Source organism: Leptinotarsa decemlineata, unplaced genomic scaffold (genome assembly GCF_025532065.1).
Source record: "Leptinotarsa decemlineata unplaced genomic scaffold, Ldec_3_MD MMD2_tig00026354_RagTag_RagTag, whole genome shotgun sequence".
Lineage (NCBI taxonomy): Eukaryota > Metazoa > Arthropoda > Insecta > Coleoptera > Chrysomelidae > Leptinotarsa > Leptinotarsa decemlineata.
Genome location: NW_027412702.1, coordinates 6,260,520 through 6,279,075, shown reverse-complemented (window position 1 = coordinate 6,279,075; position 18,556 = coordinate 6,260,520). Strand labels below are relative to the sequence as shown.

At 35.3% G+C, this 18,556-nt stretch overlaps 1 protein-coding gene across 1 annotated transcript in view; it reads left to right on the top strand.

Moving 5' to 3' along the window:
- The window catches only part of LOC111513663 (uncharacterized), a 151,354-nt gene that overhangs the window by 107,962 nt on the left and 24,836 nt on the right, over nucleotides 1-18,556 (top strand). Inside the window, exons 2-3 of the mRNA XM_074184187.1 lie at nucleotides 15,881-16,113; nucleotides 17,625-18,005. Coding sequence (XP_074040288.1) covers nucleotides 15,936-16,113; nucleotides 17,625-18,005 — 559 coding nt within the window. The 5' untranslated portion in view covers nucleotides 15,881-15,935. The remainder of the gene's footprint in view (nucleotides 1-15,880; nucleotides 16,114-17,624; nucleotides 18,006-18,556) is intronic.

Below are 18,556 nucleotides of genomic sequence, written 5' to 3'. Positions count from 1 at the left end.
CAACCTATCAGGTTTATTGCAACAATTAAGATATAACAAATTGAAATACTGTGGTTACCGAAATTCGATAAAATACACTCAAAAGTTATTGCAATATACTCAAAACTTATTTCATATTGAGGTATTGATAATGAAAAAGTAAGCAAAAACCATAGTAATGCTCTTTTTAGAAGGTATTCTTCAAAAAACTGTAAATGATTCTCGTGGCAAAGTTAGTTTGAAACGCCTTGTCAACTTGTTTTGTATGTTGAAACATTAGTTGTCAGTATTTCAATTCAAGTTTGAAGTTCGTTACTTTTGAGTCTGACAAATAGTTAGATTAACAGAAATGCATAAAATAACATTTTAACAAATGATTGGTTACGGAGATAAAACCAGAACACAACATGAGAAATTTCCTAATTTACCGCCCATATCTCGAGGAAAAATAAGCAAAACATAAAAGCAGTTTCGCGAGATTGGTCATGTGGGGCATATAAAAAAGCAGCTGCCAATGCAAAGGGTGATGAACTCTGATTAGATGTGATGCTTGAGTTTGAGCGAAACCCACATAAATCGAGTAGACAGGCATCCACTACATTCATTGTTAGCCATACATCGATAGTAAGCGTATAAAAAGAAAATAAAATGCATCCCTATAAAATGATTACTCAGGAGCTCATGGAAGACGATTTTGATAAAAGAACTTATTTTTGTAAGCAAATGATGGACATTTTATATAACAACATCATCCAATTAGAAGACGTTGTTTTCTGCTGAGTGTACTTTGTCTCTTAACGGTCATGCTAATCTGGAAAATTGCCACTACTGGTCAACGGAAAATCCTCACTGGATGAGAGAAGAACACACGCAATACCGTCAAAAGTTTAATGTTTGGGCAAGGATTGTAGGAAACCATATTATTGGTCCCCTTTTTAATTGAAGGCAAGAATGGCAATAATTATTTGGCAGTATTTCAAAATGATGTCATTCTAAGCTTACCAAATTTATATCCTTATCCAGGAAATCCTCAAGTTCCGGTGAATACGATATGGTTTCAGGTTTCAGCAGGATGGAGCACCCCCACATTACCAAGTTAATGTCCGGCAGTACCTCGATACAACATTTCCCAATGTGGATAGGGAGACGAGGATCGATTGAATGACCAGGATATGTAAAGAACAACGTGTATAAAACTAAACGTTCAGATTTAAATGACTTAAAAGAACGAATAAAGCTTGCGATTAGGTCGGTCAAGCCTGATATGTTAAATAATGTTAGAATACAGTTTTATTTGAGATTAAGATGTTGCCAAGACATTCGCGGTGAACATTTTGAACATCTACTTCGTTAACATTCATATTTTTTTTTTCGTATTAACATTTTACGTTTTATATTACATTTTAGTTTTTGAGTGTATTTTACCGAATTTCGGTAACCACTTGATTTTGATATATTTTATCTCAAATGTTGCAATAAACTTGAAAGCGATAACATTTTTGAATAGAGAACGAGGAGACCTTTCAAAAGATATATCACAAACCTATACTTCCTATTTAAAACATTGAGGGTTGTACGACAGGTACAATTACAATTTTCATTTGATATGTATCGGGATTTTTCAAGATATGTACAGTAACGGAAATAATGAATTTATTCCATTTGGCTTTAACACTGTAAAAGTGAGCCAATTTCACTATTTATTTATATATTTTCTCATCGAAAATCTATTATTACTGAACATCAGTATTAATAATTTTGAATACTACTTGATAAATGGTAATATAAAAATGTGTGTGAGAAACTGAAATTCTTTGTATGGGTCTATCAGAAGTAACAATTTCAAGGTCGATAATATTCAACATACTTGTTTTACACACTTATACATATATGAGTTATGATATATTATATATTATTTATTATGTATATTATACTATATCAATATCATAAGAAGCTGGTTAATGGAGCTAAAATCCTTGGTATTGAGAAGGACAACAAAATGAAAATTGAAAGATATACTGAAAAGGGAAATGTGTACACACCCTATATTAAATTTACTCTTTCTGAGATATAAGTGTAGTCATCGTTCAATCATAGTAATTCTCTTTATGATCCGTAACCAACAAGCCAATATCAAAGCGATATTGAAAAAGTACACCATTCACATTCAAAATTTAATTACAGAATTCTGAGACGACTGAGGGTTATCATACAGATTACGAAATTTCGGTTTGTTGGGCGTAGTTGATGAAAAACACACACTCAGTTAAAATTTTTCCATAGAATTATTATGAACATATAGTAGATTTTTTTTCATAGGGATATTGAAAGAAATTTCCAATTCAAAAGTGAATACGGCTGCCTCTTCCTGAATCTGTGAATACTTAGATCCGGTTGAATTTATCAACCGTGATGCAAAGGGTATCGGTTTTTCAATATTAAAGTCCTAAATATGACTGATGCGTTCACTGAACTTGACAGTTTTTTCAGTATTAATGTGAGGTAAAACAGGAGCTGAGATGATTTTTTTTCGACCATACACCATACAGTTTCAAAGCCATGAATAAAGAGAATATATCTATCTATCTATACCGATTTCTCGAAGGCATTTGATAGGGTTAATCATTTGTTGTTGTTGGGAAAACTGAAAGCTCTTGGTTTTGGTACTGGTTTACTAAATTGGATGAGAAGCTTCCCAACATAACGTTTTCTGTATATTAAACTTGATAGTCACATTTCTGAAACAATTTCTCCAGCTTCCGGTGTGCCTCAAGGATCACATCATGGACCATTATTGTTCAATCTATTTGTTGATGACATTGGAGATTATTTACAAGTTTTTACTATCTGCAGATGATTTGAAATTATATTTATCAGTTAGCTTAGACAAACAGATCCTTCAGAACGAATAAGATATTACCTTTACATGATTGGTCCTTAACAAACAACATGAGGAAATTTCACGTCATCACATTTTCCAAATCGAAAAATATCCTTTATTATGTCTAAAATATTAATATATATATATATATATATATATATATATATATATATATATATATATATATATATATATATATATATATATATATATATATATATATCTTTCAAAATGAAGACATATTCCAACATTAATCGTCAAAATACTTTAAATAATTTCAACTTAACTGAACTTACCACACGTCGCTTTCATCATGTTATGACATTCATTTACAAACTACTGTCAGCTAAAGTCGACTCTCGTTATCTTTCAGAAAGTATTAACTTCAATGCATGAAAAATCATAGCACAACACACTGATGTCTAGATGCATGAGATGGTTTAATAAGTATAATGTCGATCCCCTTGGAAACTCATTGAGTGTCATATTATTGTTGTCTAGCAATATGTAACTTCTTAAAATAGTAGTACATTGGTTTAAGTAGTAAATTGGTATAATGGTGAATCCGTAAATAAATAAATAAACAAATAAATTATTAGATATGCAGTTGTTGAAATATTTGCTACAAAACTGCAATAGAAAATCAAACTATCGAATAGACTTCCAATCTGTAACATCTTGGGAAATAGCGATTTTTTCTGTTGCCAAAATTCTTTCATCAGAAGTCTTTCTCAATGGTATGTCCCAAATAAGTAGCTGAATCTTCAAAAAATAACAACCCTTCTCTGTACATTGCTGTCATCGATTTCAGAATCATTCATGAATGTGTATTTCTTTATCCTGACACCTAAAACTTATACTCACATCGTTGGCGTTGTACAGTTTCATTAAGGATCCATGTTCTCTTATTTGAATGATAATATTTGAGTACTTGGTCAACTTTTCATCTTTACTGATGAATCATCAATTTCCCACATGTTTCTCTGACCGTTAAAGTAATAATAATTGCTTATAATCCAGTGACAAACGATATGAATGGTACTTACATGCCTTTACAAACAACTTATGTTGATGATGTAAGACACTTCAGGTTAGGATTTGTTGCTTTTGTAACAAAACCTATAATATTTGTAACAACATTTAGATGTTTTCTGTTCACTTTTCGCGACTAGATTGGCAATGATAACGTGTGCAGTCCATTGATATCTTAGATATTTTCCAACATAATAACTAATTGAATAATTGACTAAGTTGAAACGCTATTCGCAAATCCATGATAATGAATATTTAATAAATCTTCACAAATGATGTAGACGCGTTTCGTTAACACCGTAGCTTCCTCGATAGTAATCACTAGCCATTTGCAAATATTTTTTCCTCAATTTCAAACTATATGCCGGCAGATTCCTGAATTACATCTATATCCTCAGAATGGTCCAAGGAATAGCCCCTTAAATTTTTGACGCATGTTCAATAAACACCCTGTATAGTGGAAACCAGAGCTCAAAAAACAACGCATTCATGATCCAATACCAGTCAGTGCTGTTTCAACTCGTCACGTCACAGGTCTCATTAGTGGTGTTAGGTTAAGTGTTGCATTGAAGGACAAGCCTGAGTAAATAGATTCGCCTTCTTTCCAGGCTTCCTTTGCAAGCATTGTCTAAATATTGCTAGTTTATCAACCTTATGATCAAATAATTGGATAACGAGGGGGTTCATTCATAGATGACGCTGGCATAGTTTAAACCAAAGTAGGGGAGTAGAGTATAGAAGGTTGGAGGGGAAATGAGGGAAATGTTAATTTAAAAAGGATGTTGACAGTTGATACATCATTCGTCAGTTAGGTCATACTAACGCAGTATTTTCAACTGTACAATTCTATGGTACACGCACTGTAATTTGAGATTTTGTACCATGTACCATCGTTAAGTGCAATGTTACACTGATTGTTCTATAACTTTGTCGTGGTTGATTTTTCTTCAACTCCAACTAAATATTGGTAGAAATTACAGAATCAATAAGTCACATGAGTAGAGTGTTGACTCTGATGGTACCATTGTACAATCACATTGCGTCCAAGACGAGAACTGTGGTGAATGCAGCCAGAAGTTTAGGTAATCGCTCTGTTATCAAGAGTGTACTGAAAAATTATAGAAGACTTATTTCTGTAAAATTAAATATAAGCACATTTGTTTATATTTTACTGTGGCTCTTCAATGTATATGGCTCTTCAATTAAAATATGAAACTGCTCTAAAAATTATCAATAATTAACAGCAGAATCTTCACAAATTCATTTCTTGCCAGAAAATCACTTGCAAAGTATAGTAAACTATCCTGAAAGCCATTTATAATCAACATCACAAACAGTTAATATAGAATCTACCCCAATGAGGTTTTTTCTAGTATTTCCTTTAGACTTCTCGTACACCCAGAATTCACTTCTAGCTTGTTTGGATTTGAAGAGATTCCTGTGTTGCTTATTATAGCATGTAGTATCTACAATCATCATTTTCTACATCTACAGCAACCAACTGCAGTAAAATAATTAGTGAGATATTTTTCAAGAGCTTTTGGTATTATTATTTTGGAGAAAACTTATTTTCATTTTTAGAAATTTCAATTGAATACGAGCATCGATCACTTGAGAACACAAAATTATACAATTTGCACGCAGCAGAAATTGTTATGAAAAAAAGTTAAAATTCGATAAGAAAAACATGAAATGAATATATAATTCTATCGTTCTAAGGATGGCGCTACTTTACGATTAGTTTTTTCAGTATGTTCCACGAAGATCTAATAGATGGTTCTCAGGATTGCACCAAATGCTTTCAGCAATGTATCTGACTGACTATCAATATTTAGATAATGCTCAAAGGTTACAATCTGAAAACAGAACCCAAAATCCTTCATGATTCAACACCAGATAGTGCTGTTCCAACACGTCATAGGTCTCATGAGTGGTATAGAAAATCGGAAACATGTACTTTCGATTTTGAACATTGAATAACGCAAAAATCACTTTTCGTTATTCAGTCTGCACACCAAACATTCATAATGGAGTAGTAGACGACAATGATATCTTCTTCCACGAAGACGCCATTTGTAGGATCGATAAAAGACTCAATCCCCAAATATCAAAGATACAAGAGGCTCCATCCATTCATGATGGAACTAAAACAGATATCACAGGCGTAAATACTATTCACCGTAAAATAATGATTCAATATTATTGATATTAATACTGATATCTGTGAACATCTTTGAAAGGGGATGCACTTAACTCTTGTCACTGGAGGATACAAATCTGCCCCATTATAATGACAGTTTGGAAAAGTTGCACACCACTATATATTTTTGGACTGGAATATTTCAGGAGAGATTATTTTGTTGGAGACTTTTTTTTTCTGCCATCTACTTCTCTATCATTATACAAACTTTCAATTGAATCGAAAGGAGAATATAAATGTCAGATAAAACTCTTCACGATGATAATGAATATTCAAAGCATAATGACATTGGATTTCACGGTGAAACATAATTGAATCTACGAAATCACGAGGTGTTTGATTTTATTAGAACACCTTGTTCAATCAAAGCATCAAAACAGGAAAGCATTTACAATCGCCTTTCTCTTATTTTGAAACGGGAATTGACGCACTTCCACAACGCCCTTAAGAAGCATTCTACCGGTCAGGTTTTTCTGCCGCTAAACCAAATCGAAGAGTATTGAGATATTCCGTTATTCAGTACGACCTTCCTTTCGAGTCAGTAACCATTTAATTGTCGGCACCTTGCCACGAGCTTCAACAATATCTCCGCTCCCAAGAAAATTGCAATCTGATTGACGGCACGTACCATCAATTATAGTACTCCCACGGTGCTTTCACATTGTGCACTCATAAATATTTCTATTCGGTCATTATCACTTCTGGATATTTGTTTTAAACATGAAGGTCATTTTTGATAATATTCCAGTGAAAATAGTGTATGCCTATTTTAATCCTTTAACGCTGAGATCATCCCAAATTTGAAAGTTGTGATTGAAATGATGAAGCTAGAACCCAAAAACAGAGCTTGATATAACACCAAGCAACGTTGTTTCGACCTTTCATAGCCCTCATCGGTGTTCCAGACTAAACCACTAATGGACTCAGCTGTCTTGAGTAAAAGTAAATATAGACAATCTTCATACGAAGGCGCTGTATATGGAATCCAAACCTTTATTCATTCATGATAAAGAAATATCCCTAGGCGATTTGTAAACAGTTGAAGTCAAGCAATGCATTCGTGGTTCAGATGAATCGTAGCACAGTGATAAGACCTGCAGAAGTCGAAAGGGAACTTCTAATTTCATTCACTTGCTCTGCAGCGAAAGATGTAGAGAAATATAGGAAGTAATTATTCAATTTGACAGAATGAGGTTTGTTCCGAAACAGACCAACGTGGTGAGTCTTATTCATCTTTGAAAAGCAAGGTTTGAGTTTCTGTTGATACCATAGTTGTAGTCTTTATAAGGAAAGAGATGTTTATTATTACTCTTTACGAAAATTCTCAAGTTATATAACAGAGCTTCATTCAGCTTCAGATTTTCCTTCTCGATAGACTTTTTACTTTTCATTTGTTTTCATCTGTTCATTTTCCGAGAAAAATCAAGGTATTTTGCCATTTCTATCACATATTAAATGTTTAGAAAAAAGTAATTTACAGAAATCATATATCCAAGCGCTTTTCTCAATCAACACAAATGCACAAATTACGAATCGCATTTCAGCATTCCACCAACCATGTTGGCGTCTTAAGGACATGAAATACATAGATTGTTTGAAACGAATGATTTAATTTTATATTAAAAAAATACGTAGAAAATCTCCTAGGCTTGGCGCTTGGCTTGAAGCCCGTTTATTAGAAAGTTCGTTCAGTGGTGATATTTGGTTATAAGGAAAACTTCAACTTCTGGGCATTCCCTTCAGTGATATGCAAAGCAGATCATCATTTTCGAACACAACTCACGAATTGTCTTCCTCCGTCATAATTTCGAGAACCCAATCACTCAATATCCTTATTATGTTTTTTTCATTTCCAAGCATTAAATGGGAGGTTCTCCAGGGTGAATATCATACATGCAAACAGTCTAATTCTAGAGTGACGACTTTTCGGGTTTGAAGGCCGTCGATTTTTGGAATTTCTGTCTGACGTTTCGGTGGCGCGAATGGCTAGTTTCTTCAGAGGTTTATACCCTGATTTTTCCTCCGATGACTAAATATTATGGCCGTGAAAAACGTATTCATGTTGACTCAGGTAGTTTGGTGTGCTTAATGTCTCTACTTGAATTAGGTAAATTGTGATTAACATTTGTCGACCCTTTTCTACCTTCTGTCATGCTGTTTGCTTGTCTTGAACTTCTTAGAATGGGATTCCATATTTGGTTGAGGGTCACAGCTTCTTCTCTCTATCAATTAATTCTGTCTTTGTAGATCTTTTTTGCATCCAGTACCAGTCGGCTATGGTATCCCTGATTGGAGTAATGAGTTTCTTGTTTTCAAACAGAATCCTATGGTTTCCTTCACTAAGTGCGTGCTCCGTCACTGTCGACTTGTCCGTTTGGCCCCGCCTACCGTTTCTTTTATGCTTCTTCAGCTTTGTTCCTGTAGGTCTTTTGGTGGGTACGATATATATCTTCCCACAAGTGCACGGTATGCGATATACACCTGCTGCTGATAGGGGGTCTTTTTTGTCTTTAGCTTGAGACTCTGTTGTATCTTCTTGCTGGGTTTGAAAATCGTTTTTATGTTGTGTCTCCCAAGAGTTTGTCAATTCTTTCTGTTGTGACCCTAGGTATATAATATAGATTCGCACGTGCAACCATCTGAACCTCTTCCCCAGTTTGAACCATGGAAATCTTCAGTTCCATGGCCTTGTTGATCTCAGGTACACTGTATCCATTTGATCTCAAGGTCACTCAGTTCTTCCTCTAAATGCTCTGGCTCCAATATTCTTTGAGTCAGTTCAGTTAGAGTAGAGATGACTCCTCTCTTTTGATGGTGATTTGACACGGTATCAATCCGTGTGCGTTGGTTCTCGGTACACTTTGTGTGTTAGTCAAGCCCAAAATCGTTTTTATGTATATCTAGGAATGCTATCCGCTGGTTCTGTTCAGTCTCCATGGTGAAATTGATGATGGGGTGTTGAGCGTTCAAGTGATCTAGGAAAGTTGAGAGCATTCCTTTCATGTTTTCAGATGACTAAGGTGTCATCTACGTAACATAGGCAGAAGGTAGGTTTTAGTTCAAAGGTGTCGATTGATTTCTCTTCAAATTGTTGCGTGAAGTAGTAGGCAATCACTGGGCTGAGTGGACTTCCAATCGGCACTCTGTGATACTGAAAACTTCGGCCGCAAAAGCCTTAACTATTCAATCTAATCCTACATCTCCCAATTGATTAATCAAAAGGCGCGTCGTGAGACAACATTTTGTTCTGTTGTAGAAAAAGTGTTTTAATAGATATCAAGTACTGTCAAGTACAAACGATTTTATATTGTGCGATCACAAACTTAGAACTAATTACGGGTATCACGTTGATAGTTTTTACCTATAACGCTCAAAACTAAATGATATATTTACTATATTCACTGCTTCGGGATTTTTTCAGAATTCACTGAGCATTTGAAATCTCACTTGTGAGATTTGGAATCTATGGTGTAGTAATAAAAATTAGTGCAGTTTAATCTTCCTCTTGAAGATGATCAGTTGATGATCGAAACACGTGTCGAAATGTTCACATAACGGTTTGGTGTCAGGGAAAAAAACTCCAGTAATTTTCATTTGCAATCTTAACGACCTATCAGTTTGATATTCCATATATGTATACAAATATGTATCCAATATACACACATATACACTAACCGGCATAATTAATGCATTGGTTCGCATGGCATAAAACAAACAACATACTATAAAATAAATGAAAGAAAGTACGTCATAATTGTTTTTTCTTTTTTTCAAAATGATGTATTGCCTCAATTAACCCTTCTAGAGGTTTCCACTCTCCTACCCAAGCTGTCGATAAAGCTGTTGAGGAATGTTAGCCATTCTTCCAAACCAAAGCTGTTTTGAGTTGTCAGGAAGATCATTCCTATTATTCAGTCTCCATGAAACGTAACTCCAAACATGCTCTATTGGATTCATGTCTAGTGAGTGGAATGGTCAATCAGTTTTGGTAATTCCTTTCTCCTCTAGAACATTTTGCATTGTCAATGTTTGGTGTGTTGGGCAGTAACTACCAAATATAAAATCATCACCTATGTCGCCAGTGGCGGATTTAACAGGCTGAGAAGGGTTGATCCTAAAGCGGCATATTTTTGGGGTGACAAATTTGGGGACCGTTTTTTTTTGCTACATCATGCAACCAGAACACCAGCAACTGGTACACCAGTCCTACTACTGGTTGGAGGCTGGTGATTTTAATTGTATGTAAATTATTTTTTATTTTTATACGAACAGAGATTGAAAATAAAATATTTTATATTTTTGTACTAGAATTATTTATTCAATCCATTAAGTTGGCAGGTATGTGATGCAAACGGTAGGTACAAACTTATAAAAACCTCATTTTCTCGTCTATTCGTAATAAGAATTTCCTGGCGATATGCGGATTCATCACCTTCACTTACAATAGATTGATAAAAGATACTTTTCCGGCATCATTTTTCATCAACTGTTTCAGTTACATCCAGACAAATAACTGTTAATATTCATAAAACATATGCACATATTATGAATGAAAGTTGTGGCCCCCAATTCACTCATCAACATTTTCACAAAAAACGTAAAATGGAAAACATCGCAGAACCCATGAAAAAAAAATAGTTGCAAATATTTTGGGATATTCCTCATTCAAGCTAGATTACAAAATGCTAAAAATTGGTACACTTCTTTAAAGAGACAAAAGATAAATTTTGCTCAAACTCAATGCACGACATACAGGTTGACCCGAGCTTTTATTCCAATGTCTCAGTCTTCCACAATCTCTGTAACCAGAATATTCACAAAGTTGTTTCAGTAGGCGCGTGTCCACGTTTCACATATTCATTGAATTATTGTCTACTAGACAAAGAACTCTTTCATGTAATAAACGTATAATTCTCATTATTTTCTCTAGGAGAAGCAAATTCTTGACTATTACTTAAGTGCTTCTGGTTTGCAGTCTATCATTACCTCGTTGCTATGAATAAATGTTTCGTGTTATTGATAATAAAATGACAACGATTTAGTAATCGACTGGATAATATTTTGATTGATACTCTCAAGATGCGATTAAAGTCTGATTTATTACTTTACATTTGTATAATATTTCCTGACTATTAATGAGCGAAGTTATCTATTTCCGATTGCATATTTCAACGTATATTTTCACTACAAACTCATTTCTTACTTTTTATGAAGATTCTTATTATTAGCTGATATCGTGATGTACGGTTATCAATTATAGAAATTGCGGAGAAACTATCTGTTATGTTTGTGCATTGCATTCATTTCTTAGGCTACTTTCTTTAATATTTTTTGCAATAAATTCTCACTATATTTATTTGAGATATGCGTCGATTGGGTAATAGAATATTCTTACATTTTTTCTCGTAGATTGACCAATAATTGACTACACTGAACAAGTTTCGACTTCTGAGAGTTGTCGTTCGTAGGGGTGCGATACCTGGTTAACGGAAAAAACATAAACAAACTAAAACTTCAACTATTATTCGAATGTCTATCGCCTTACTAGTACCGCTCCGAGTACCGCACTGTAACTTCCACTTGACTGTCTCGATGGGCGAGTGGATGGCGCTTATATTTGGCAATCAAAGGCGCTGGACCATTCCTCGGAATTCCAACGAAGTCGGTGGAATATTCGCCAGAAATGCAATCGATTCGGTGCGAACATCCGCGAAATGTCGGTCGAACTGAGCCTCACGTCACAACTGGTTTATGGCTACCAGTGGCGGCCGGCGTAATTTTCTTTAGGGCAAGATTTACAATAATATGTATGAGAATGAGGAATGATGCATGAGTAATATACATTCACATGATATATGGACAAGCAGAAAAATCTTCCAACTTAATATATTCCAAAATTATGTTGCAGCATTACTTTCTCATTGTAGGATTTCAAAGCAGTTTCCATTCAACTTTTAAAGAATTTATGATAGTGGCATATTTTATTGGAGTACTTTCATAATAACTTTGTATTTAAACCTCAATAATAGACATGAATATTTTCACCCTGTCTATATTCGAAAAAAACCTATGGACAGAACTCTGTATCATTTAACTAAAGCATATTTTGCAGTGAAGCTGTTTCACTAGTTGGTGTCAAATTTTCTTTTTGGTAAATGTATCAGAAAGGGGCAATATACTCAGGTGCCTTCTTCAATGTCTGATACGTTTCATAAAAGTTGAGAAGTTTGTATGACGTTACTCAATAATTTTAGGAATCACACGTTGAAAGGTAAGACCTCATTAATTATTAGCTTGCACAAGTTTCGACTTCTGAGGGGTATCGTTCGTAGGGGTGCGACAGCTGGTTAACGGAAAAACATATTTTTTTAAATAATGTAAGACATATTGACAAACTCTTAAACGTTAGACAAACTCTTTCCGACTCTTTCCCCAATAAATTCACATCTTCCATTCAGTTAACCCTTTGTTAGAACGAACTTAGCATTGTCAAGTAGTATCACTTGCGTTGTAATCAGAGCAACTGTGAATAGAATGTTGAACTGTATCGAACCTTTTCATTATTCCTGTATAAAAAGTGCCGTATGCTGAGAGTTTTTGACAAAATATTTTGCACGGGACCGGGTCCAAGTTATCACACAAGGGATATCATATGTATATTGGGGGTGAACTTTCTTTTCTGAGAGTTTTCCTATTTATTTTTTCCCATACGAACTATGCACGCATGCTATCGGTATGAAATTCGGGGTATACAAGTATGCAATGGTCCATCCCAAAAGAGGACGATGCGGAAACTGATGAAAGCATCCTACACCATTTGGATGCTGGAGAAACGTATACTTACCTCGGGGTGGAACAACGTCACTCACAAGAAGTAACAGGAGTAAAAAACTCTCTCCGCGGCAAGTATCAGCACAAACTTTGACAGATCTGATCATCGGAACTATCTGGAAAGAACAAAGTTGCTGCAACAAAATTGCTTGCCGTTCCAATCTTACTCTACTCGTTTGGAGTAGTGAAGTGGACTCGGGAGGAGCTGTATCAACTCGACGTAAAGACCTGAAAAATGATGGTTTTCTATAGTAGTCCGTTCCATGCTCCCATATCGTCCGTTCCACGGTTGTACTTCCCCCGACTACAGGAAGGCCGTGGACTTTTCAGTTTGGAGTGTCTACATGGCATGATGGTACTGGATGTAGCCTGTAAAGTCGTCAGGAGTTGGGATCCCCTTTTCTGCATGGTCCGTGACCATGAGAGAGCAGGAATTGGAGCATTTATCTTAAGGGCAGCTGCCCGAGCAGCTGATGAACTCGGTTTAGTTTTCGACACTGAACGAGGTGACCACAACTCTGTCACCGAGTTGGAACCCGTTCAGCAAAAAGTTCATATAAAATCCGCAGAGATCACCTCACTTCTGCGGAAACACAAAGATAAGCCAATGCATGGGGTCTTCTTCAATAACATTGGAGATCTTGGCTTATCAAAGCGCCTAACTTTCGCTTTCCTCAGGTCGAGTGGACTGAAGTCGGAAACTGAGGGGTTCATCATGGCTTGCCAGAATGATGTCTTCAACACCTCAGTCTACCGCAGTCGCGTGATGGGTATAGAGGTCCCTGATGCGAGGTCTCGGGCGCGAGACGCCCGAAACCCTAATGCACTTGCTATCAGCATGCCCAGCATATGCGGTCTCGGCCTATATCCATTGACATAACGCGGCCCTGAGAGTGCTATATTACCATCTACGGCACTCTTACCGTATTGACGAGACACCGGTGTTTCTCTATGCTCTGGGAGATATTGAATTCGTTGTGGAGAACGAGAAGTGCCGAATTTATTGAAACTATTCGTTCCTCACCCTCAGGCTCATACAAGCTAATAAGCTCGATATAGTCCTTCTCGACCACGACAGCAAGACGATATTTGTCGTGGAGTTTTCAGCTCTTGGCGAGACGAATATCTTCCAAAAAGAGGAGGAAAAACTGATAAAATATCGAAATTTCCTCTCCGAACTCCGCAGACTTTATCCACTATGTCAAGATTGTTGATGATGCCCTCTTAGCCGGAGAGATGCAGAAGGCTGTCATTCTTGGCTCACTGCGCTTGCTCAGGGCACATGATTCTCGGACCCAATGATCACTTACCCCACGATGTGGGGAGTGGTCGTTGGTTGCTGTCGGGGCTTCGGGGGATACTGCCTGCCCAGCACATACTACAGTAAAGAAGTCAAGAACAGCTGGCCAATTTTTATGATTTTTGTCATTTTGGATTTGTCTTAATCGGGAATAGGATAATAAGTATTGAAATATTATAGTTTATTGATAAACATGATTTTCGTAAAAGTAATAATAAATAATAATAACAAATGAGGAAAAATTCAGTGATAATAGTGACATAAATGAAATAACAACGCAACTGACAGCTAGCTAACATGTATATTACGGGGTGCTTTACTGAAGAGTGCCCTCTCACTACCAATTCCCATTTATTTTATAATTTACCCATTACCATTTATTCTATTATACTTAATAATTTTGTATCAATTTTAAAATCCTAAATCCGCTCCTTCATTGACTCTTAGGCTGACCCACGTTTGCCGGGTACGCTTGTTAATATTATATTTGACCTGTAATTGGAAAATTCCTATAGTCTTCACAAATATCCACTAAAAAATCAATATGGTTCAAGTCAACAAAAACCATATGCCATTTCGCATTAGATTAATTGGCACATTATCTTCAAGAAATCGGCAATAAGTATGTCCATTTAATATGCATAGTAAAAAATTTAATGAGAAATGCTTCTGATGATGAGAATCCAAGATTGCATGAGGATTTTCTTCGGCCCAAAAATTATGAATTACAATAATTTCTAATCCTGTCGCCAGTAAAACTAGCTATGTCATTGAAGCCTTAATTTCCCTGGTAAATTAAGGCTTTTTGGTAACTTTTTGGAGAAATCATTGGCAGTTCACTCGTAAGTGAGAGTCTGGAGAAAGTGGAGCGTGAACCCGTTGAATATGGTGGGGATATAATAAATAATCATTCAAAGTCCTCCTGCTAGAATGTGACTTATATTCAAATTACTGACAAGTCGCCTGCTACTCATTTCAGGATTTTTGTCAACTAAATTTGAAACAGCTACCTCCTTTGCTGGAGTTCTTGCAATCCAATGTGCTCCTTTCAAGTGATGATTTGGCTTCAAATGTCCTGTTTCACATATTCCTTTGTGGGTTCTTGAAATCGTTCGAACATAAGGAATTATGCTATTTGGGAAGCGCTTGATTCGATTCGTGAAACTTACCATGTTTTTTTATAAACAAGTTTTTATGACGTTAATAAAATCACGTATCTAGCTAGAGAAATGTCAAAATTGCTTATGTTGACAACGACGATGTGTCTATCCCACAAAATAATACTACTACACTTCATCAGCTGATTTCGCATAGAGAAAATGAAGCCTAAAAATATTAGAAGAGAAATGATTTGGGTGTTGAGTTTGCGGACCTATGTTCCTATCAAGATTTATTGTATTAATCCAAGGATTATCGCCCTTCAGGCTCAGCATTCAATTATGAAACACCTTGTATATAGAAATATAATTTTTTCACCTATGAGTTAATTTCTTTTTTAGAGTCGATTGAATTTTTGTAAATTACTGTTTATTTGTCTTTCTGTTCATTTCCAAAATAGTTTTCATTGGACCTTTCAAATGATTGATAAGATTATATTATAAAAACAGCATGAAAAATAGCAAGCAAGTATTCCATTTCAACTGTCTATTTGTTTCAGGTGTTTCACAGCCATGAGTTTATGTCTGTGAGTCTGGTGGAATGATGAAAAACAAATGACTCCTAACCTGCCAAAAGAGGTCATGTGTAACATGGATAAGGCTGTCATACCTCATCCACCTGCTCTTCCCAACGTCCCCCTTTCGAGAAATATTGGATCTGAACCCTATGCCAAAAAAAATAATTCATCTAGGGATGGCAGTGTGAAAAGCAAGAGTAGTCAGACTTCTCAAGGTACTTTCAATATATTATTTATTTTGGTATCTATTTTGTAAATCACTTTTCAATACAAATCATGAAATTATGAAACAACAAAAATTAATTGTCGCTGCTACCCGGAAAAACCTGCAGCACCACATCATCTGAAGATCTTTATATCTAACATATTTTATTTATCTGATAACTCGTTTGGGAAGAGAAGCCTAACATAAGCTTTTTAGCTTTCTACTTCGCCATCATTGAACAAAAATATTGAGAAAATTCCAAAGAATGAAATAAAAAAAATAACTACAATGGAAACTCTTTATAAATACATGTCCTGCATACACAGAAGTTTCTTTCAGATACAAGCTAAAGGAAAAACCCTTCGAAACAACTAATTCTACATGAATACAGTATTACATACAAGGAAACAATCCTTCCCAAACACTTCTTTCGAGTGAACGTTGCATTACACGAAGTCACTATTTCACATCAATTTGAACAACAAACTCGTGGAATCGAAATAGATATCATTAAAAGGAACGCTACATACTATGATATGTGAAAGGGTCTGGATATGGAAGGCCCTGTAATGTTATCCATAACGGTGCTAATGAGGTGACAAGATATGTTATGTTATGGTATGATATGTTATGTTATGTAATGTTATGTTATCGTATGTTATGTTATGTTACATTATGTTATGATATGTTACGTTAGGAATCACAAGTTAGTTCTTAGCTCGCACAAGTTTTGACTTTTGAGAGTTGCCGTTCGTAGGGGGGCGACAGCTGGTTAATAGAAAAACAGATTTCAACAGAACAGGCAGAACAGAAAAGTCTCCCTTACATCACATCGTGTAGCGTTTCTATGAATGAAATCACTTCCAATTCCATAATGAATGTCGTGCAAACTGAAGAGGTAAACGTGATTTTCATGTAATGTAAATGTTTCGAGAAAAATTTTTTCTTCCAATTTGTATCTGAAAAAAAGTATGTGTACGCACTACATGCTTTCATGAAGAGTTTTCGTAGTAGTTATTTTTTTTTGAGAGTTTTACTACATTTCAATTTCAATGATAAAAATAGGAAACCAAGACACTTTTCTCTCAAAAAAACAAGTATCTTTTGAAAATATTCGCTTTTTAATTCAGAAACCTTATTGTATCGTTCTCACTATAAAGGGTTTTACAAAAACCGCGACACGTGTTTCGCTATACAATGGCTTCCTCAAGCGTGAACTAAAAGTTATTTCTCAACTACATCTATTTTATACTCTAACATATCACCTACTTATATACAAGTATTGGAAATTCAAAAAAAGCAGCTTCTTTTACACTCTTGACGAATATGACTTTGATTCTCGTTTTGCTTCAACAGTGAGTTGAATTTTCTACTTGAACTTCTGGTTTCCCATCGTGTCTCAGTATTTGCAATCTCTACATTTTAGCATTCAGTCTATTTTTGTATTCGTGTTATTATCGTTGTGATATTAGCAATTGTATTCATGTATTTTTTGTATATGTTTTTGTATATATCCCTCAGGTTTTCGACTAGTGGAACACAACTACCAAAATGACGAAACCGGCAGCGTATACTCGATCTATAAACAGAAAATTGATTCCATGTTTGAATCAGACTCAAGCAGTAGCAAAAACAGCGTCCAAGCCAAAATCGAGAGAATGTTTAGCGACGTTGCAATGGATAACGGTATTCCATTGGACGACATTGGATTGCACAACTTCTCCGTGGATTATTTGGGGTCTGTTCCTCTTCAAGAGAAAGTGACCAGTCTGTCAGGGCTACAGAATCCGCTGAAAGAGCTGTACTTTGCTTACAAAAAAATAATAAGGTCGCCAAAAACTCTAACAGGGAGATTGGAGATATCTAGCAGCGGGCTAAAGGTCCAATATCAAGGGGAAAAAGGTATTACTTATTTCAATCATTCACACTTAGATATTGACTTTTGGAGTTATAGTAATTGACAATAATGTCATTGACAGTTTTTGATGCAAAAAATATTTATTTCCTACATCTAATGAATGGAGAGTCGACCTAGATATTTGTCTTCTGTATAATAATAAACAAAAGTTATAACTTTTGCGGATAGGTATTGTCAACCATTTAAAAAATTTTGTACTTCCTGAATGGAGCTTTGCTCAAATTTTGTGAGATTTCCTTAGAAAACATATTCAGTAATATTGGGAAATTTACATATTGGTTGGTTCAAGTAATGTCTATGATCATTAATCAACCTCAAGCCATTGTAAAACTTCTTGAGGAAATTACTGAAATAAGGAACCCGATATCAAATCAGAATCAAAAATCATTCCTAAATTATTCGTGAATTCATTCTTCGTTGCTTAGCTGCTAGACGATTTTTCAACGACACTGTTGATATGATTTTGAACTATTTGAAAACTCTCTGAATTCAAAGTAGAATATATTTGGTTATCACCTGCATGAGCCTTCATTCC